Source organism: Photinus pyralis, unplaced genomic scaffold (assembly GCF_008802855.1).
Source record: "Photinus pyralis isolate 1611_PpyrPB1 unplaced genomic scaffold, Ppyr1.3 Ppyr1.4_LG5, whole genome shotgun sequence".
NCBI classification, from domain to species: Eukaryota; Metazoa; Arthropoda; class Insecta; order Coleoptera; family Lampyridae; genus Photinus; species Photinus pyralis.
In genome coordinates this window covers 14632492-14655401 of record NW_022170596.1, presented here as the reverse complement: position 1 = coordinate 14655401, position 22910 = coordinate 14632492, and the positions used below count along the sequence as shown (strand labels likewise).

At 35.4% G+C, this 22910-nt stretch overlaps 1 protein-coding gene across 1 annotated transcript in view; it reads right to left on the bottom strand.

Moving 5' to 3' along the window:
• Positions 1–22910, bottom strand: part of LOC116170216 — a 49936-nt gene that overhangs the window by 5519 nt on the left and 21507 nt on the right. Inside the window, exon 2 of the mRNA XM_031486447.1 lies at positions 800–1294. Coding sequence (XP_031342307.1) covers positions 800–1294 — 495 coding nt within the window. The remainder of the gene's footprint in view (positions 1–799; positions 1295–22910) is intronic.

Here is a 22910-nt window from a genome sequence, read left to right as displayed (position 1 = left end):
CAATAAATTATTTATGTGGTTATAAAGTGAATTTATAAGAATTTGTTGTAAGAATATTTCTACACCACGCACAGGGTTGTGAAATTTCTGTATATCGAAATAAGGCACAACCGATTTTGAGGGTGTGCTACCATAACATTGTACTGTGATAAAGTAATTGCGTAAAGTTATCATACAAATTAATTAATACAACAACGATAAATGAAATACAAACATGAAAAGCAAACATAACGTGCAAGGTTAATGAAAATTAAATGAAACACAAGAGAGGGCTAAAAAGCAAATTTAACCACCCATTTTTCAGTAGCTGTGATTTCATCATACCCAAAAACCTCAAATTAACCTTCACCTTCAACTCAAATTGAATTTCTTTTTCCACTAAAAACAAAGAATTTTCTAAGGAATGGAAAATGTGACCTTTCCATGTTTATAGAAATTCTAGTTTTGCGGAGCTCATCCAACACAACACGGCAAAACTAAGTTGGGATTTGGACGATTCATTTCTAAAACGCAACTTTGTTCAATTTGCACCAAAACTTTACAATAGTTCCTCTTGGTGCAGCTTTACTCATGACCGACTTGTACTGCAAATTACATTACGGTAGTGACGTAAACTCTAGTTCTCATTAAACTCGCACATTCAGAAACTTTGGTTTATGGAATATCGTCATGAAATTCGCTATAAACAGAATCGAGTTGCGTCAGATTTGAAAATACAGACACGTATTTCAATTCTAAATCAAATTATATTCCTTTTTCCGGAAGAAACGTCGCAATTTTATATCGCTTGTCAACTTACCGTCTTCTAGTAATTTGGAAACATTGGATCTCGACAGGAAATGTTGGAAGACTCTAACGCCGCTTTTAAGGTAGGATAAGACTTGTAGAACATTTTGAATAAATGTTGTATTAGACTGAACCGATGGCTGTTCCTTCACAGTCACTACGGTGTGAGAGCTAACGTTCAGTTTTGCTTGTGACGTATTTTTCTTAATAGAAAGCTCATCTGAGAACAGGTACTTGTCCAAAACGATTATCACACCGTTGGGAACACCTACATTAGACTGAAGTATGAGCACGTCATTCGCCAGTAACTTATCCTCTTTGCGACGTACGTGTACAGTTTTGCCTCTTAGTGTCTCAAAAGATATTTCTTTTGTATTATTTGTAATGTTAACTATCGATCCTAATACTACGTGGTCTAGGATTATCTGTTTGATGAAATTTTCTCGCTGTGTACCGGTCGCGTGTAGCTTGGCGGCGTTCGATGGGGCCAAAATTGTAAATGGCTTATCTGGAACAAAAAAAATCATTAATGAAGCCCAATGAGTTATTGGGGAAATAGCAGACTTCACTACAACTTTAAAAAGAAAGTTCTACGCATTTTTGTTTGTTGTTGTAAGTTTTATAACCTTATTTTCTTATTTACGTTTGTCTTATTAACGCCATGTCAAGAAAGCATAAATTCGAGTATCGAGTTGTGATTAAATTCCTTACTCGAGCAAGTGTTTCTCCTCAAGACCTTAAAGATCAGTTGATGGACCAGATGAATGGAAAAAATTCGCCGATCTTTTGGTATTGTGAGGGTATTTTTCTTATTGACATTAAAAAACGCAACACCACAGTCAACTCAGTTTATTCTGCCACACTACTGCAGAAATTAAGGCATAATATTCGGGAAAAAGACGTGGGAAATCATTGTAACACTGAAAGGTAGAAACAGCTGGTCATTCTGCGCGTTATATTGAAAGATTTATCTGGTCATTACGATACGAACTTTTGTTATGGCGTTGCGTACAGTGAAATTGAATTAGTTTCAAGATAAGCACGCTGATAAGAACACACCAGGTATGCGGTTTATAACAAAGCTGGCGTTGATCAAATTTTGATCTGATTACCTGTTTGATTACGGAATCTTAAAGGAGATTTATAATGTGGAAGAGAGGTGATCCTTTAAATACGAGAAAGGAACGAAAAACGGGGATTTTTTGTGGTAGTTCGCCAGTGTTAGTGCACGGACCGCTTTGGGCATGTTAACACGGCGTTCACTTTTTGATGGTGAACTTTGTTTATTGAAGAACGTTAGTTCATTTAATGTACGACAAATAAATTAATCGAGTTCGCGAGAAGTGTTAAGTACTTTATTCGCTAAAGTAAGATTTATTCTTGCTACTGTCCGAAAAGCCACAAGATTTATCATCAAATTCAACAGAGTCGGTTCGTGTTATCAAGATTAAGTGTAATAGAAAAGAAGATAACGAACAGTTTTTGAATTATTAAAAACTGTATGTAGTAAAATTTCTTTAATAAATTGTATATCGATCGCATGCATGCGTTGTATGTGTAAATCTGGTCCTCAAAGCATATCTTTCTTTCAGCTTATGTGTTTAATTTTTTATGTCTTAGTGAATAAATTTTTGTCTTTGTCAATCAAGTAGCTGTGTATTTAATCGAACCCAAATTGTGACCCAGATTAGAGTTTTCATGTTAAATTTGATATTCGTGTCCATAGACATTTTATGTGTTATTCAACATTCGTTTAAATAATGCCTTGAAGTTGTTGAAAGTGGCCGAGGCTACGGAGATTACTAAATTAATAAAATTAAGTCTTTATCGAGATTTTTTATCGCATTTTTTAAGAATAAAAAAATGTGCTATTGCTTGCATTTTGTCCGTCCGTCCGTCCGGAGCCACTTCTGCCGTTTCGAACTACTTCTAAGGGAATGGTCCTAGAGCCCTGGATTTTTTTATGCAGTATGTAGCCTATACCTTGAAGGTGTGTCAGACAGCCATCAAATTTCGCTGTCTAAAAGGCCCCCCCTCCACGAATTTTATCCTGAGATGCTGTTTTTGAAAGGAAAACGTGCATAACTTTTACATACGACAACCAATTGGTCTCAGATTTTGCATACGCATATCTTTAGTGGTGACAAGTTAAACTTTAGAAAATGGGGGAGGGGGGAAAAACATGTTCTACCCTTCATGGTATTTTAATGAAAGGTCTTATCGAAATAAATTGGTTTGTACAAACTATAACATTCCCGTGCGATTCTTTTTCGAGATCAGTGAGCGACGGGGCCTGAGGGGGGGGGGTCGCAACGAAAGGAACCGTTCTCTATCAACTACTGCCTTTCTTTCTGTCTCTTATCAAAGTACGGGGTGGGGGGGGAGGAACTGGTTTTATCCTTCATGGTACTCTAATGAAAGATCTCAACGACAGGAATTTAATTTCTACCAACCATAGCGCTTCTCCTCGACCTCCTTCAAACCCCATCAAAATCAGTAGCTATTCGGAATGTTAATTCAGATCAATACAATTATCAACAGAGCTGAGGAAAAGGGTATAAAGGGGATGTGCAAAAAGCTGCCAAACTAACTCTCCTTCTCATAAATGTGTTTAAACATATGCTTGAAACATCCAGAGTAGATAATTCTTTAATTACGAAGTAATGGGCGATCAAAAAAGAGTTGCTGCCGAGTCGCCTTTGGAAGTTCAAGTTAAGTACGATTTCCCATGTAAACAAAAATTGCAAAGGTGACTCGACAGCAACTCATTTTTGATCGCAATAGTATTACCGTTTTATGAAAGTTGAGAGATTCGCAAAAACAAATGCTTCGTAATGAATAATGATGAGGGAGGATCATTAGGCCAATCACAAATCACTTCAGGGGGTTTGCTATTCAATCACCCACTCGTGATAATTTTATTTAGGTTGTCACTTGCTCACTCGCTTTTTTTTTGGTGAATAGTTCCCGAAGCGGAGTCAAGAACGATATGCCAAAATTAATGAAAGATACGGTAAGGTCCAGCTGAATCATATCCGGTCGTAGATAATGGCACTACGCAGCTGGAAAACTGCCAATTTTGCCGATTTGAGAATCTACGTAAATAAGTTTCTAGGGATTTGATTGGCTAAAACAAATTAGATTATATTGGTGGAACAGTTCCGGGCTGAATGCACGTAGTTTTCAGAGAAATGGGAAGGGTCTAGGACATTAGGGCACGAGACATAAGGGCATCGACATCGGTTGCAGGATTGCCCCTGTTTTATACCTAGATAACGTAATTTTAAATGACATTCTCCTCACTGGCGGATTGCGCAATCAGAGGAAATCGTGAAATCTCCAAAATTCGGACCGCATAATTTTATAAGGTCCAGGTGTAACGAAGCAGCCGTTTTCGTACAAGAATTATGTCAAAATTATTGTCGTGTTTTAACCGCTGATGAGCAAAACCAGCTGCCGAACATAATTGGGAACTTTCTAATTGTTCCCGTGTAAAGGTACAAGACTTCATTATCGTAGACCTTTTGCGATTGACCAGAGAGCACATCGGTGAAAGGTTCATTTCTCTACAAGTCCTACAGATGCTGTTGTACGGAACATACTGGGAAAAAGGATAACGGGACTTGAAGCACTCAGCGACAATGATACTGCAGCAGTTTCCGAAAATCCTGGTAAATCTTTAGGACGTTAGGGAGACTGGTAATTAAATAATCAAGTTTTAATTTTTAGCGCATTTTTTAAGAATTAAGATGATTTTCTCCCTCTGCCTCTCCTTCTGTTCCTCGTAGAACTCGAAAAGAGACAGCAATGTCAAACCTTCGCCAATCGAGTGGAAGGATCCGTGGTGTTGAATACGAGCCGAATTAAAATTCTGGTTTCCGAATACGAGCTGAGTAGCAAAAAAATCCCCTTCTGAACATCGTATGCGATTATTTGTATCTTGTTAATATATCGTCTGGTATGAAATAGAACAAACTCGGTTTCATTGTTTTGTAGAAATTGTAGGGCATGTTTCACCCCCTAGCGGCTATAGTAATAGGAAGCTAGAAATAATTTCCAATTTCATTGACTTTACGAGTATCAAGTGGTAATGTGCACAAGTTGTGCGTGACAATAAACCATACAGCAGTAGTACAATACAGTGGCTAGGAGAAAAAGTATTGTGCACCAACATCACGCTGTCTTACTAATGGCTTTGAATATAACATATTCAAAGCTAATATAATGGTAAATCTGTCAACTTTCGAAGATAATATTGGGGATGAAATCATTGCAAGATTCTCGCTTACGTTGCTGCTTCCTTGGCGTCAAATGTTTTTCGCAACAAATCATTATGAACTTTGAACATTGAAAATTATAAGTATGAGGCAATGAGTGATTATACTAAAGTAATTAGTTCCATTAAATGTCCATTATATACAATTACTCTATTTATAAACTTGGAATGAAGTATAAACTATAAATGAAAGGTGACACAGAATTAGAGTACTATAACATACAAAACCCATATGAATGACCCTTCATATGTCTCAATCAATCTTATTTTCTGGAGGTTACGTCTGGTCGAACTTCCTTTAATATAGATGACTAAGAGGGCCAGGTGATTTATTAGATAATTGTCGTGCAAGCCATTCATACCGGCGTTATTTGAATGTTAAATATATTACGTAATCTTATTGATTAAATGGAGTTGCAGGCATGTTAGCACCGTAAATGTTATGTCTACCTATAACTAAGTAATTACTTCTGTTACCATAGATAACTTCGTAGTTGATGTATAAGGGTTCGACATAATTCCGTTTTACATGAGATCCTCTCAGGTATCGTTATATTTCTCCGCATACCTAATACAGTAATATGAAATTTAATAATTGGCAAAGAGCGATATAAGACAAAATTCAGAAACAATTTATTGTAATGGCGACTGATATTAGACGATTGCGTTCATTTTAATACAAAGAAATACTCGACAAGTTTTTACTATCAGAAATTTATTACCAATCAGCTAGCTCATTTTAATAAAAAATCCGATGGGGTTGACAGAACAACTCAAAAATCGCGTTTTTGGAAGAGTGGCTTCAAAAAATTGTAACTGTAGGCAAAAAATCTTTCCCACGAAAGTTTATGATCTTCCGATGTGTAATAAAAATAATGAATAAAAAGTATAGACTCTCTATTTCAAAAAATTAACTTGCCCTACACCTGAAAATGTGCATAGCATCATTGAATGGGCTTCTCCATATGAAGAATATGTTATATAAATCATTTTTTGATATCCTCGCTAGTTTCCGCCTTAATCGACTGTCTTAAGATGTATGGGACACCTTGTATATAAATTAGTTTAGTGACGTTCAAACGCGCGTTCATATAATATAAGACTACGAAATAACTGGTAGTCACAAACTTTACAGTAACTCGTAAAAGAAATGACCGCTACACTCCAGTTAGTGTTGATATCTTTTCTAGGCAAAAATGTTTGCTACAAGAGTATCGTGTATAACCCGCTATTTTTTTCGTTCTGTTCCGAATTCCGTGTCTTTGTTATACTCGGACAAAAACGAAATTTTCCATTTACTAAATTGATAATTCTAATTAGTTCACGATGGTCGATAATTTTTTTATGATACGTTCTCGTAAATAAATACCTCGGTCCTAAACTCACGTTGTTGCGACTTCACGCGCTCTTTTTTTACTTTGTTTGTATTTATTACCAATAATTGACATATTGTCTACAGTCACTTTGCTCCCTCTTAATACCAGTATTTGAATTGGTAACTACTCGAAAATTTAGGCTCGTTAATAGAAAATGTGGGTTACTATTTGAAAAAACAGCTATATGACGTCACGGCGCTAAAAACTCATATATTAAAAAAAAGGTTTTTCACAGTTTTATTATTTATGCCTAATGTACACTGCCAAAGTTTTCACATCAAAATAACCGTGTTTTGCCGAAAAAATATTTTAGTTTTCTAACTTTCTTTTCTCAATTTTTTTCGTGGGTTGATTTTTCATTGGAAATGGTCAGTTTGTAACGGGTAGTTAAATTTACTGATTGTCCTTCAAGCCCTTAAAACATTTATGCCGACGACTACCTGAAGATAATTTTAATTACAATTACCTTACGGAAAAGTTCTATCAAACGTGAAAAGGAAAAGGCGCCGCAGAACCGACGAAATTCCAATTCGAAATAATTTGGATATTAACAAAAAAATCAAAAATCAAAACTCCGCGTTCACCTACATGCTTATTTAAATTTAAAGTTTATTTCCGGTATTGCTATCGTACCATTACCATCCCTACGGAGTGGCCACCTTTTTTTCGAACGTATCCCTAATGTAACCAAAAATGACAATAATTAATAGCGAGTTTGCGGACACGTATTTTCCGTTACGTTAGACTGCCATTTTTTCTTATGATATAACGTAAGGGAAATTTAGTGAAACGCGCTTGCGGATAAATTTATTGTTGCTGGAATTTGATTGGTTTACCTTATTTATAAACATAAGGTAGGTATAATAGTAGCCAGGTTGCGGACAGCATTTTCCGTTATGTTAGACGGCCATTTTTCCTTATAATATAAGTTTATAAGTATAAAACATTTTTATAGCAAAGTTAAGTTGCGGTGTGTGCTGGGCGTGTTCAATTTTGCTTATAAGTTTGAAGGAGTCTTAACCTCACTTTTATTTTACATTGTGTTAAAATGTCCAAAGTTCACTACTATGCTCTTAGACAAAAAGAAAAGAACTACCGCCAACATAAACACTGCACAATTGTAGGTTAGCAGGAAAATGTTATTTATGAGTGATTACGTACTGCGCAGTGACACATTATAAGAACTTCATTTTCATTGGTTCCGCTATTTATAAATATATCGTACAAAAAGCCCTCATACCGTAAATTATTTCTACAAAAATTTATATTTCTTATGTTATAAGAAAAAATGGCCGTCTAACATAACGGAAAATGCTGTCCGCAACCTGGCTAGTGTCTTTATACGGTATAACTCTTAAGCTTTTTTACGTTATAAGATATAACGACAAGTTTTGTAACGTAAAATGTACATTGTACATCCGCAAACTCGCTAATGTTACACAATTCACAATCTTAAATCTTTATACAATTCACCTCTATCTTTAGCTCGAATAATTTTCAATGACCAATTTCATCAGGGTTTTGTCTTCCTATTCAACTAGAAAGATTAATTTAACGCACTTAAAGAAAAACGGCATTTATTTGTCCACAAAATAGAAGAAAGTGTGATTACCTTATTTATCGTAACTGGAATCGGTATTTCTGTATCGTACCATTATTGTAGTACCGCTTGACCGACTTGGATCATCCCCAAGGGTTAAGGATAAAAAATCAATGATGAATCCTTAACCTCATGAAGGCACGTGGTTCGAATTTTGGAGATCACATGTTTGCCTCAGATTGCGCAATCCGCCAGTAAGGAAAATGCCATTTAAAGTTACGTTATCTGCGTACAAAACACCCTGTAAATTCACAGGATGAGTAACCTTAACCTATGGCGGTGCTACGAACCATTCTAACTACCCTTTACGCAATACATATATACAGGAAGCCCGTTATGTACGGAATATAGTAGATATTTCGTAAATAACGAACTGTATATAACATTTTTCTATATACAAGCTTTTAATGGAATTTGTGTACACTATTTTGGAGATAGAGTAAAATTTCATTGTTTATTAAAAGTTCGAAATGAAAGCCAAATAATCGCAGTGTGTGGAAGAATCGTTGGCCTCGCAACGGAAGACTGTGCCGCTATTTTGACGAGTTTATTATGTGGGTGCTTTCTAAATTTATTTATACGAGGTACTAAAACATGATAAGTAAATTAATAATACGTGGCTGGTTTATGCAGAAACTTCATTGCGTGACCGAGGCGATCGGCTGGCAGATTAATACGTGGGGGAACATTTTCGTTTCGGTGCATTATTGGATTACGCTTAAATAAATTGTTTCTACGAAAGTGTTGGGGTCCAAGGTGCGAAACATTCCGTTACGCCCGATTTGTAGTCCTAAAACCAGTTTATTAATGAAAGTTGTACACTTATATAAGGTGTTATTAACATGATAAATAAAACGGCAACCGGTAAAAAGGTTAAAGATAATTAATGCGTGCTTTTGTTGGCTGTCAAACCCTAAGTTATCAGAGTAATTTTTAACATTTAATACTGCGGAACGTTGGTAATCATTCCAGTGAATAGACCAAATTAAAACTCATAAATTGTGAGGAGGGGGGTTTACTCTGGAGAATATTTAAACGATTTTAATCCATCGATAGATGTTAGTTAATTGATTTTTTTACATTGTATCAAAATAGTAGTCGACCGTTTTTTGGGAATTTTGTATAGGTAAGGAATGTACACTTACAATCATTCTAACATTCCTGAGGAGGTCGATTTGTGGGAATTTACCACGTGCACCAATTTGGACATTTTATACATGAATGATAAGTAAACCCAAACCAAAGATACTGGTAAAGTCTTTAATAAATAGTTATAATGGTGATAACGTTTATATATTTTTTTATGGCTATCGATGTCGGCTGGAATTTCTATCATCAGGGCTTGCTATAAAATATATAAGGTGTAAACTACTAAGTCCCTACATTAATTTCTTGTAAAATTGCGAATGTATTTGTTCTTTTTTTCATAATTCGATAGCCATTTAGACCTACTTGGCACTACTGTAATGCTATTTTGCTAGCCATAATTACTGTATAAATGAAGTCATCTGATGTTCTGCTCTGCACTGTTTCAATATTACATGCGTTTAATATGTATCATTGGTATTAGAATATCTGCACAAGAAGAACAACAATTCAAAATAAATTGAAATCCCTGCCGCACGCTGTAGGTAACATCAGAAATTCTAAACATTTTACGCTCAACGTAATGGGGTAATTAACGTTAACGATCATTATGTCTGTTGAAGCTTAAAAAATCAATATAACGTTACATTGACCTAAGGAGGGCTATTAAACCCTATTACACGCTATTTAATGACAAGAAACAGGCATACCCACTTAAGAGGCCCATAATAAGAAATAATCGCAACGTGATTTGTAGTTGGTGTTATAATTAGTCAAGCCGTAAATTCAGACGTTTAATGTTTGTTAATTAGTCAAGGCAATTAAACAAGGTAATATCTTGTCTGTTAAAAATAACATTGGCGGTGTTTTTCAATAAAACCAAATTAATTACCGGCCATATTTTCTGCAATAGCTTTAGGTACTATAAGTAGCCGCTTGTTATTTAAAAGTCACAATACTGATAATAATGTTGGGTTTGTTCCGCCTGAAATAAATTGGCATGGCAATATTTCGTATAAAATGTGACCAATTTAAATTAAGTAGGTAAAACATGGGGTGGAAAAAACAGTCAATAATAAATGGAAATTATTAAAGACAGCATATTGTTTCCAATTTCTGGATTATTATACATAACGATTCATTTATTAGTTTCCCTGTAATTCTGTTGTATTTATCTTACAGTGGAAGTAACGAAAAACGTTTCCAGATCTACATATAGGTACAATTTTATAAAGTTAAACAGAGCGCTATCAATATTACTGTTATATCTATTTCGGTTCATTTTAAACACAGCTGTCCATTTTATAAAAAAATAATGCTCAACAAATAAACCAAAGATACTATTTTACACAAAGAAACACCTGCAAGTTTTGTAAACTTAAAATCAAATAAAACCTGTATCTATCGAGTGCGAAAAATTCCATTTATGGCAAAATGATGTTACATCGCGAAGTTGTTATCCGGTAGTGAAAAAAGGAAATTGCTGGAAACTGGACATAGCACAATTCTTATTTCCTTCAGGATATAGGAGCACAATGTAGCACAAAGTAAACGACCCTTTTGTTAAATGCTTGTGTTTTATTTGTGTACCTTCCGCAAATGTCTCATTAACCTTAGTGGCGCATATGTTGTAGCAACTTATAACACAACGTAATAAATGGTTCGTTGAAATTTGGTTATATTTTGGTTTTTACGTTGCTTTGGTGTTCAGTTACGACTGGACGTTCAGACTTTTGGACGTTACTGATACAGTAGCTGCTGGCAGTACTCGCGCTAATTAGTAATAAAGGAATGCGAGAAAATGACACAGTAGTTGCGGGAGACACGATAAGATACGAAAGTACAACAATATTTTTTTAATTTTCGGGTTTTATCATTTACCAATTTTTTATAACTTTTGCCCACATTGTGCGCAGGAAAACCATCAACATTTTGAATAGTTTTCAAGCACATACATACAACCTAAAGTGACAATATGAATGTTACATACATATTGGTACCGGCACATAAGAAGGCGAGAGCGGGCTATTAACCGCGTTACGCCACTGTCTCCCCAACTCGTTTGGACAGCGGCAAACAGGTGGCATGGCTAACGGTCCTTGACGAATAATTGTTCGGGATATGTCAAGCTGTAAGTTTAATAATTCGCACTGGATTCGAATAACCACAAAATTAATTGATTGACTATGACAACAATTTACTCCCGAACAATATGAAAAATAAATTGAAACAAAATCTTACAAAGCTAGTTTGCACATATTACTCCGCACGCAGAGGGTCGACAAATAAAATAAGAAATCTTAAAATTTGCGATATAAAGCGCACTAAACTCGCACAAACGCTGACAGCTTCTGAATTTCACTTTGCTTTATAACACAGAATTAGATCCCAAACAACACTGGCTTGATGAAAAAATGACAAAATTTTCGATGGCTGTTCGGACGGTAGACACCTTTATTAAAAAGAAAACGTTAACAAGGGGGCTGGCTATACTACACTGCTTCCTTTTTCAATTCGACAAAGCTTTTTCCGTAATCGGACAATACGGTGTAACGATTTATTTTCTCCATTGCTTTCACGGGTTTATTACTTGTCAGAGAACCACTATAACATCTAAAGCAGTGAAATAGGTGGCTCCACTAATCGATGCAATTTTTACCCATAGCATTGTGACTTCCAAATTGGGTTTATTTCGAATTACCCTCATTATGAGGATTTCAATTGGGGAATTTTACACATTGCAAGTACCACCATTTTGATTGCCGACTTTATATTGGTGCCTTTTCGTTTTACACTTCTACAATATCTGACGATTGAACCGAGTTAAATTAATTAATTCCCCATCATATTCATTACTCGATTATTTGGTTTTCATACCTTCTCGTGAATTAGAGTTAGGTGCGATTGGAATTTAGAGATGAGTGTTTTATGTGGTAATGGGTTTTTCGGGTATCCCCTTGCTCGTTTTAATTGTATATGTAATTTGCTAGGAATGTTGAGTCAAGTTCAAGCAATATTTTTGAATTTTCGGGAGTATTTCTGTATTTGCAGGGATATGCTACCCAATTTTGGAGTCTCTGTTATCTCTCAACAGGGATAAAACACGTCCGTTAATTAATTTTCGTCTGATAAAACTCCTTATTGCAACGACCGGATGTGTCTTCCTTCTAAAACTTTATCTAAATTGAAAAAGTTACAAAACCGATATTATTTAAACAAAAATTAGGCATTTAAAAAATTTCTAAAATGAAAAAACAAGTATAAATGCGACACTCCATTTTGCAAATTTTGCCTTTGAGAGTACTTTCCTGCTACAAACCATTTTCGAGATATTCGCTCTTAAAGTTTTGACATCACCAATGGATATGACGTCTCAATCGCCCTTTGTGAGTACCCCCTTCCGACATAGTTTGTACAAACCAATTTATTTCGATGACACCAATCATTAGGATACCATGAAGGATAGAACATGTGTTACCCCCCCCCCCCTTCTTAAAAAAATTGGCTAAAAAACAACACTGAGATACAAATACACGTCTACATAATATTGACTACGGTATTTAGAATCCGAAGTTTTCATGCAAATTAATTAAAAGACGTCTTCAGGGGTTTCAGGAGGAATAAGATAATACTCCGATGATTGCACCACCAGATATTGTTTATTAATTTCTGACGGATCACGGATGACAGGATCGGTTATTTAGTGGATCCCAGGTTCTCTTCGAGAGAAGGCTTTGAGGTTCTCGAAGCGAAGGATCTCCCCAATTATTTTCATGCGATTCTCGTTTATACAGATATACCCTACCACAAGGAGCCAGAGGGTCTGGTATCGTTGAGCCTATCAAGAACCGATGTCAGCATATTTTTCAGATCAACATTACACTTCTCTAAGGCATCTGGTCTGGATTTCTTACTCCATTTAGAATTTACTGAGACCAAATGAGTGGGGCAGGAATAGTGGTAACAGGGATATTGCGCAGTCAAAGTTTTGTATGAACTGGCTCTCTTGAAGAAATGTTAAATATTATTAAACATTTCATTTAAAATCTTAATTAAAATAACAGGAAAATTTATTTCCTTACAAGGAAGAGAATCTCATTTTGCCATTTATTATTATTTGTACAAAGTTGGCGGTTTCTACTATTTTTATTGATAAGAATTAAACGAATGTGTTTCCATTTACGTATTTCAGTTGCCTTATCCACATTTACCAAATCGTAATTTCTTCAGCGAGGTATTTAAGAAAATATGAACGGTATCATTTGTAATGAATAAATGTTGTTTTGATCTTCGTATTCCCGAGGCACAAATTTTCACTTGCAAGCCAGAGCGACCAAGAAACAAATCTCATTCCTTCAAAATATAAATGCAACTACCGCTGTAGAAGATTGCGTCTCCGAAAGTAAGTAAGTCAAGCCAATTTCCTGTGCCGAAACGACGAAAATTTCTCAAGTTTAGCTTGGTGCCTTTATTTTTGTATAATAATTAAACAAATAATAATTTTTTTACCGAATCGAAGGGCGTCGGGCCACTGTATCATTAACCTTACACTGCCCAGAAAACGTGTCGTATGGAAGTCAAATCCAGAATCAAATAAAATAAAGTTCGTCATTTGTATGAATAATGCAAAGTTACGAGTTAAATATCGTTTTTGCGATGAAAGAAACTTTGGTAATCCAGATTTCGTAGAGAAAACTTTGGATATCAATCCAAAATACATCATTTTTTGCCAAGATGCCACTAAAATATATATGTACGGATGACAATAACCATTTAAACTTGTTTGAGTTTGGAAGTTTAACCTATTGTGTTACTTCTGGGAACTTTAGTGCGGAACAGCCTTGCTCTATCAAATTCTCAGATGTGCAAAGGGTTGTAAAGTTTTATGGAAGTTATCAACTATCTAGTATCTAGTAATGATTTAGACCTAAACTATACAGAAGTTACAAAGTGAGAACTGTTAATTACTACATGATAATAATTGGCCCACACTTACAGCGGAAACGATAAGGGATCTCCCTGTATTTTTAATAGAAACATTTAAAACCTTTTCCTTCAACGAAACGTAATCAAAGTTTCAACTTACCTTAATGCTACGTTCGTATGCTATCTACATGGAATAGAATTTTAATTAGCTAATTAAAACAAAGTATAGAAATAAAAGTTCCATTACGATTTAGGTACGGGAAAAGAAGGAAACTTTGCCAGGAAACATCCCTCCATTATAAAAGTTGAGTATAACTGGTAAGTTTTTACATCAATAAAATTACTCGTACATTTGAAGGATGATATTATAAAGTACATTTTTCAACATGAAATTTAAATTCATTTGAACTGCTACTTCGAGGGGTTGAAATTCGCATTTATTAGCCGTGGGCAAAAAATCCACTTAGCCGCTTTTAATGCATTAAAAAATTGTTAAAGGCCATATTAAAAATGCGTTTTAGCGTCGAGATGAATATTTTCGATGCGTGCGTAGGAAATCCGTATTTAGTCGGCCGTTTAAATGGTTGTGCATTAAATTAAAACGTATAAAGCGTAGCCGTTATCTTTTTTACTAGCAATTTCTCCCATAATGTGATATTTAGTTTTTGGCGCATTTTTAAGTCCGTTTTTCCGGATCAACTTCCGCGGTTCTGAACTGTTTCGGAGGGGTAGTTAACCAAAAACGTAAAAAGTCTGATGTAAATTGCCGTAAAATGGAAAGGTGATGCGGTTTCCATGGAAAAAACAAGCTGCGTGAAACACAATCGAGGAGCTGCAGTGGAGAAATAAAAATACAGGCGTTTCGGAGGACCGGGTACGAACTTTTTGACTCCGTCATTTCGACCCGAGGGTTTTGCCTCCGCCGGTTTGATCCCAGGTAAGATTTACACTAGTCGGTTTGATTCCAATTTGTTTTGCCCCCGCGTCGATCAAGTAATTGGCATTGAAAACCTTATCTTTAATGGGATTTCTCATCCAATTTGCATGGAATACATTGTGAATTACTCGTTAATTTGTACAGGTAATTAGTAAATGATGCAGTTAAAGGAATAAGGCTTCCTAATAAACTTGCGATGGTAAAGGGAATTCAGGGGAAGAGGCTCCGCGCACAAGCTAGTAATTCCACACAACTATTAAATATATCAATTGGGAATTTATTTATTTATTTATTTATTATCCCTCTCTTAGTTTTGGGCCCTCAACAGGCATATGCGCCCAATTACAGAGTGACCCGCATAATGCTATTTAGATGCTATTGGAATGAAGAAGAACAATTTTCTTTTGCTTGATTCCGGTGTGGGCAATGCTGCCCATGTTTATCTGTATATTGTCGGTGTCAAAGCAACTGGGGGCAAACCGTAACTTGGGACAAACCCGGCGGGGTCAAAACTGCAGCGTAAAAACGACAGTAATCGTAATGTATAGGGTGGCCAACTAAGAATACGAGGTACTGTATCTGAGAACCTATCCATCGTAGAGGCTTGCGGTAAAAGAGTTATTACTAAAACGGCCACGAGCAAAACCTGGAAAATATTTTTAAGTTTCTGAAATGGCCGCTAAGGAGCGTAACTGAAATCTGGAATCTAACAAAGGGATGTTTCTGTGAATTCCGCTATATTAACCTAACAAAAAATGTCCGGTCTTTGAAGACGACGATAATCTGAACCTTTTTTGTTTGACAATTTTTCCTGGTGTCTCTAAAAATGAAGTAGTGGGGAGTATTCAAAGGTTTCCGTAAAGAACACCCTGTATTTTCGAAACGACTGAGCTGATTTAAACAAACTCGGTGTACTTCAAAAGAGCTATTCTTCAGCTACAAATATAACATTTGAAGTTTTGTTAGTTTCACATATCACCGCTTGAGGACTGTTTTCGATATTCCAACAGAAATGGTTAATTTTCTAAAAAAAATTATATGCATTGGTTCGATTTTTTTTCATGAAAAAGTAGCTAAATGATGCCTAAACAAGCTCGCGAAAACAGCATCTCGATATCTTGAAATATATATGTGACATAGATACATAGATAGATATATATCGTGATGGTCAGCATTTCGAGCTTTTACGGTGGCATTAAAAGCTTCCTTTTTTAAATCGATCCACCTTAGGGCCACAAATTATATAATAAAAAAAATTCCGGAAAAATTAGTTTAATAAAATAAAATTTTGAGGGTATAAAATTTTCTTTGGCCTAAATTTTAGGTTAGGAACAAAATATCGAGATGCGGTTTTCGCGAACTTGTTTTTTTAGATTCCAGATTGCAGTTACGCCCCCTAGCGGCCATTTCAGAAACTTAAAAATATTTTCCAGGTTTATCTCGTAGCCGTTTTAGTAATAACTTTTTTTACCGCAAGCCTCTACGATGGACAGGTTCCCAGATACAGTACCTCGCGTTCTTATTTGGCCACCCTGTACTTTTACGCAAATCTAACCATTAATTAATTAATTTAAGCAACATTAATACAAAAGGTTAGAGATACGAAACAAAGATGGTTACTTAAGAAACACTACATTATCTTAGCCAAATTTTGTTCATAATCTTTGCAAAATACCCACTGCCATTAAAAACTGTGAAGAAACTGAATTGTAAAACCATGAGACTATGTCACTATTTCCACTCATTCAAAATTTTTGGCTAATCGCCTTAATGAGTGATTTAAATCTTTGGAATGGCAAGGCAATTTTGCACTGTACTATCAAAGTCGACTGTATGGCTCAGTGGTAGATCGTTGGGCTACATAGCCGGGAGGTCGGGTGGGCGAACTTGGGTGGGGGTTTCGAGCATTCTGCCGGCTACTCCGAATTAAGTTTTCCTGCAGTTTTCCTAATCCATAAGATAAATAACGGAGTAGTATAGAACAACGTACGCCATCTGCAGGGGGACCTCTAGAAAAGTATTATGCGCGCCACTCTATAATTGGGCGAAAGCCTGTTGAGGGCCCAGAACAAGAGAGGGACAATGAATGAATATGCACATTTCTATATCTTTGGGCTAATTGTGTACTAATGATTAATTTCAAATTTTGTGCTAATCGTGCCGATTTAAAACTTTAGAATGCAACTACACTTTCGCATTTCAGTGTCAATATCCAAATTACTAACTTTTGTCAGCAATTTTCCAAGTTTATTTTTCCTTCAATTTTGCGGTCGTTTTGGGCTAGCTATTTGCTTGAAATACTAATAATTGTGTTGATCAGGAAGTCAACCTTCTCAAATGAAACTACAACATCGCACTGAAATGTCAACGATCAAATTACTAACTAACTAAATTCCCAGGTACAATGCACTACGAGATGCACTACAACATTTAAGTTACAAATAAAATTTTGATATGGTCTACACTTTTGATGATAAACAATAAAAAATGAAAGAAAAGCTTTCGCCTTGAGGCGAGCAACTTTAGCGCATTTTCCATAAATTGATCAGTACTTCGCGAAAGGTCATGTAACGGACTATTTACGTATACGAAGAAAAATAGTTGTGGCATAAATATTCTTATAAATAAGAAACTTAGCATTTTGCACAATCTGCGCATGTGCACACCTGTTCTTGAAATATGCGATATGTTTGGCTTTACTAAAAGAATCTTTGCTTACAATTTCCAAAAAATATCTCCATAAATAAGAAAGTCAACATTGTGCAATTTGCGCATGTGCACATCTGATTTTTAGAATATGCGATATGCTTGTCTTTACTAGTTTATTTGGTTAAAATCTCAACAAATAAGAAAGCTGACATTTGCTAAGTTTGCGCATGCGCACATCTGATTTTACAATATGCGATATGCTTGTCTTTACTAGAAGAAAGTTAAGATTTTTCTTAGTTGACGTGCCAGAGCTATAAGCTACCGTTGCAAAAAGTACGACCTAATAATCTTGAACACTGTAGGAGTAGTTAATGCCTCGGACTGATAGATAAACGGGCGGAAAAAGTTGCCATAATATCGCCTTCCAACACGAGATTTAAATTTCATTTAATTATCTGATAATTGTTCTTACAATAAGCTTTTCCAAAAAAAATAATGGGTTATATCAAACATTTCGAAACGCTTTAACAAAAATAAACGAATTTGAGTACGTGCCTACGTGCTCACCTCATTTTCCTAATTTAAAATCGTTTTATTAATTAAAGTAATACTTTACTTGTTTTTTTTCTGCACACTCTCTCATTTCATAAAATACTTCTATAGTCTAAGGCGTGTCCTCACTTAAAGACGTCGCGGAAACATCACGCATTAATAATCGTCCTTATTTAAAGATATAGAGGAAAAATTGCGATGTATAATTATTATTGTAGCGAATTTTCTAGAGCGATATCTAGACACCATCAACTCGATAAAGGCTTAGTCACTGGCGATAAGGAATGAAAACGCATTCTTTCCATGAAATTCTAGAATGCTAGATGCTTTTTTGTTGCCTATATAAGCAAATTGAATTGTGTTTAATTTCAGTTCCAACATCGATGCCGAAGTGAACAATAGTGAAATTTGCGGTTGTGTTATAAATTTGAGTACAAGTAAGTGATAAAATTAACTGTTATAAATCAATTTATGTTAGGGACCGTTAAACATTATCCACGGTGTATTGTAGATCCCAAAACGTGGCAATGAGAAATTGGTTTTTATTTTTGTGTATCTGTTCAAATAACATAAGAAAAATATAAAAACAAAATCAGCGAATTTAGGTTTTTCCGGATTATCTTCGGAAGACCTAGTCACCGGCGATAAGGAATAAAAGCGCATTTTTTCCATGAAATTTTAGACCGCTAGTTGTTTTTTTGTTTCCTATATAAGCAAATTGAATTGTGTTTAATGTCAGTCCCAACATCTATGCCGAAGTGAACAATAGTGAAATTTGCGGTTGTTATAAATTTGAGCACAAGTGATAAAATTAACTGTTATAAATCAATTTATTTAGGGACCGTTATAAATTTATTACTATTTCATTGTACATGAATAAATTATTGCCAATCTGTACAACAGTTCCCATGTATTTTCTCGTGTTATATGGCCCATAAAAGTACATACTGTATTGAGTAGCATTTTTTATTACGAATACAACGATGAACAGCACACACACAAAAAAAACAAAACCTTGGAATCTGTTGGTTTTAACAGGATGGTGCACCTGTGCATAATGCCTTGGTTGCACGATTAGGGCGTTGTGCGCGGGTGCACTATCCTATTGAAACCGACAGAGTTTTCAACTTTTTTTGTAACGTACGTCGATGTATGGGTGATAAAAATCTGTTCAGATTACATAATATAAATATAAAAACAAGCATATCTTAGGAAGTAATGGGAATTTTTTGGTTTTCTCTACGGCATGATAATAAATATTTAATTGCGCAACTTTTCCATAATTTGACCATCTTCGTATCTTCAATGGTTTTCAAGATCCCCATGATAGACTTCCTTATCTTGAACATAGTGTGTATAAAGAAATTTCCATAAAAAACACGCTTCCTCATGGTGGAAACACACCATCCGACATCGCACTACTCGCTTGTATGGAGATCCCTTCTCAACACCGGAAGAGTCATGTCATAGTCGGCAATAAAAGATAAAAACATTTGCGGAAGAAGCACGAAATTTTCCATAACAAGTTTAATTAGATTCGTCGAAATGTGAGGTTATGCTACTTCATATTTCATTATCGCGAACATCATCACTTTTAAGTTGGCAAGACTGCAATTAAGCGTTTTCAACAACAAAATTTTTTGCAGAAACAAGAAATTGCCCATAATTCAGTTAACTTCGTCGAAATGTAATCACTGTTAAGTTGACATTTGGCAAGAGTGTTCCTGAGTGCCAACTTCAATGTCTTAAGAGGTTATTAAACACTTTTCGACAATGTTTTGCATACATTTGAAAAAATGTTAAAAAAAATTAGAATATGTTGATGTAAAATGCATGTGTTTGAATTATGCTATAATAGCAGTACGTAGTTCTCTACATGTTTCATATAATTCATGTGTGAAATATTTACAGATGAGCATCATTTTATACATGCATCATAATTAAAATATTTACCAATTGGAAAGTGGACATAAGTGTATTATAACTTGTTGTATTAAGAACTATTTTACATTCTGGTGTACAAGATGTTTGATGCTAATCGGCGATTGATACGAAAAAGACGGTCGAGACGAAAAAGGCGGCCCATGGAAGATGCGAGGGTTGTCCCTTCCGCTCTCGAGTGTGCAAAGCGGTCGATTATAATTGACGGCTGATACGAAAACAGCAATCGATACAAAAAAGGCTGCCCTTGAAGATGCGAGAGGCATTCGAGGGTATTGTGTAAAAGGCGGTCGATACGAAAAAGGCGGCCCATGGAAGATGCGAGAGGAAAAGGCGGTGGATATTAATTAAGTAAAGAATCAGGGAAAACAAAAGGGTCAAATATAGTACTTAGATCACGAGGTTGCCGGGCGTTCGAGTCTTGTCTCTAGTTGATCGATGATAGTTATGCCACTGCACAACTTTACGAAATAGTTGCAACAAATCCCCACTTCTAAAAATATGATTTAAATTTGCATACCATGAAACTGCATATATTTGAATTTTTAACTTCTTTGTAAGCTAAATAGCTTACTCCTATGGCCGCAAGGGTCAAGTTCAGCCTAGTTGGTGTATACCTACTATTTATATTACCTTTCTCGTGACTATCATTTTTCGCTGCATTCGGCTCATTTCTTTCTATATCTTTAAAAGTCCTAAGGCGTTAAATAAACGATACACGAATTCACGATCCTCTATGATAGAGTTAGTAAATATTGTTCAGCCCTCGTACCTCACTAGGCCGTAAATTGTATCTAGAACAAAGCCCTGTCTAATAATTGGAAGAAGCGGGTATTTAAGCACCTAATGGCGAAAAAGTTTCAAAGAATAGAACTAACTAAACTCATTGAAAAAACCGATCCATTCATTAGGAATAACCAGGGACCTGTCACGAGAGTTCAATCAGTCGTTACGTCTCCAAACGAAAGTCTATACAAAAGGAGTAAATATAAAAAGGCCTCTATCAGCGAAAACGCTTAATGGACAGCCAGCAAAAAAAGGCGAAAAACTAACCGAAAGTATCAAATAAAGTTTTTTATCATTAGAAGTAGATGGTGCGATCGTGTCACAGCTTTTCAGAAAAGTTGACACGTCGTTCGGAATTGTAAAGAGGCCATAAACACGTTAGCACGAGCAAAGGGAACACCATCCTGGAATCTTAATTACAGTTTTTAATTGAATTTCGTTGAGACGTTACGTGCAGAAGAACTTATTTCCGATTGTGGATGAATGTCCTAGGCATTTTCGTTTATAATTTGTGGAATTTTATCTCTATTTCGGTGCGCTGAAATTAATCTTAAAGCTTGAAGAAACAATTTCACCCTCTAAAACCGAGGAGGGTTCAAAATGTAGTTAATTATTTTAATTAACGATTTCGACAATAAGTTAAATGAAATGTTTGGCTTCAGGGTGTAATTTCCATTATTGAGGATGTACGTGCGCCCTTTAGATCTAGTTAAAATGCAAGAAAGGCAATTACGAGTTGTTTAATCGTTTGGTCTAATGATATTATGTATTTTCGAAAAAATTATGCACGAGCTTAAAATTGTTAATGTTGGGTGAGCTCGTAATTTCGATTTAGGGAAGGGATTACGCTGTTGTAATACGATTGTCCCTAATGACGTAAATTAATACCAGAAAGGTTGCGCATGGACGGCTATTGAGCTCCACTAACATGATAATAAAATTTACAATAAATTAACTGTCTTAGGATGTTAATTAATATTAGGTATCTACAGTAGACAGTACACAGTACCTCCATCAACATACGTAATTTGTCAAAATTACTTGTCACTGCCTCCTTACTAGACGATATAGTGTAATTCAAAGGTTTATCCTGGACTACATTGTGCTTGTATGTGTACTTGTATGAGGACCAATCGTTTGGTAATGGGATATTTGAACCATTGAGTGAATTAACTTTCACGAGATGGTTAGTTTCCCTTTATCGTCGTGTGTATTGTAAAGCTTCTAACAATTCAGAATTTAATTTAGGCGTCAAAAATAGCAAGTTTAGGTTCTGTCGTCGCGGTTGTTTTCATAGAAACAGCATTGTCATATGTTCGGAACGTCATTTTATGTTGTGCTCCGCGTCCCATTTGAAATAAGAATGGCAGATATCATTAGAATGCATAATCATCTGTTTCAATTTATCTACCCTTGCGGTTAAAGTGATCACTTATCTATCCTCACGGTGAAAGAGCGAAAATAAAGATAATTTATTGTCGCTTGCAACTCTACGTGTCCGTACCTTTAGTCGTGACAATCCAATACAACAAATTTGCTGTGGCCAACACAGATACCACCCGCACGATTTTGCCTAAATGTATTTCAGTTCTTAGTCAAGTGTTTATAGACCATACGTACCAAATTTGATTTAATTCAATGCAATAGTTAAGAATATGTGTACCCAATTTGGTTCCAATCGGTTCAGCCATTTAGCTGGAAATGAGAATACAGACAGACAGACCGATTTTGTTTGATTCGGATTCCTGGTGCTTCAAAACATGTATTCCCGTTAAAAAAGTGGGGGGTTTCAAAAAGTCCACGCCCTCAAAAAATGACTTTCTATCAAATTTCTTAGTGCCGAAAACTCTTTCTTTAAAGGAAACCTCTACTTTTTAATTTAATATTTAATTTTTAATATTTTAATATTTTTTTAATATTTAATTTACATATGAGTGAATTACATCATGCCCAAGATGCGTAAGCAAACGCTTGTCTGCACCTTGAAATTAAGAA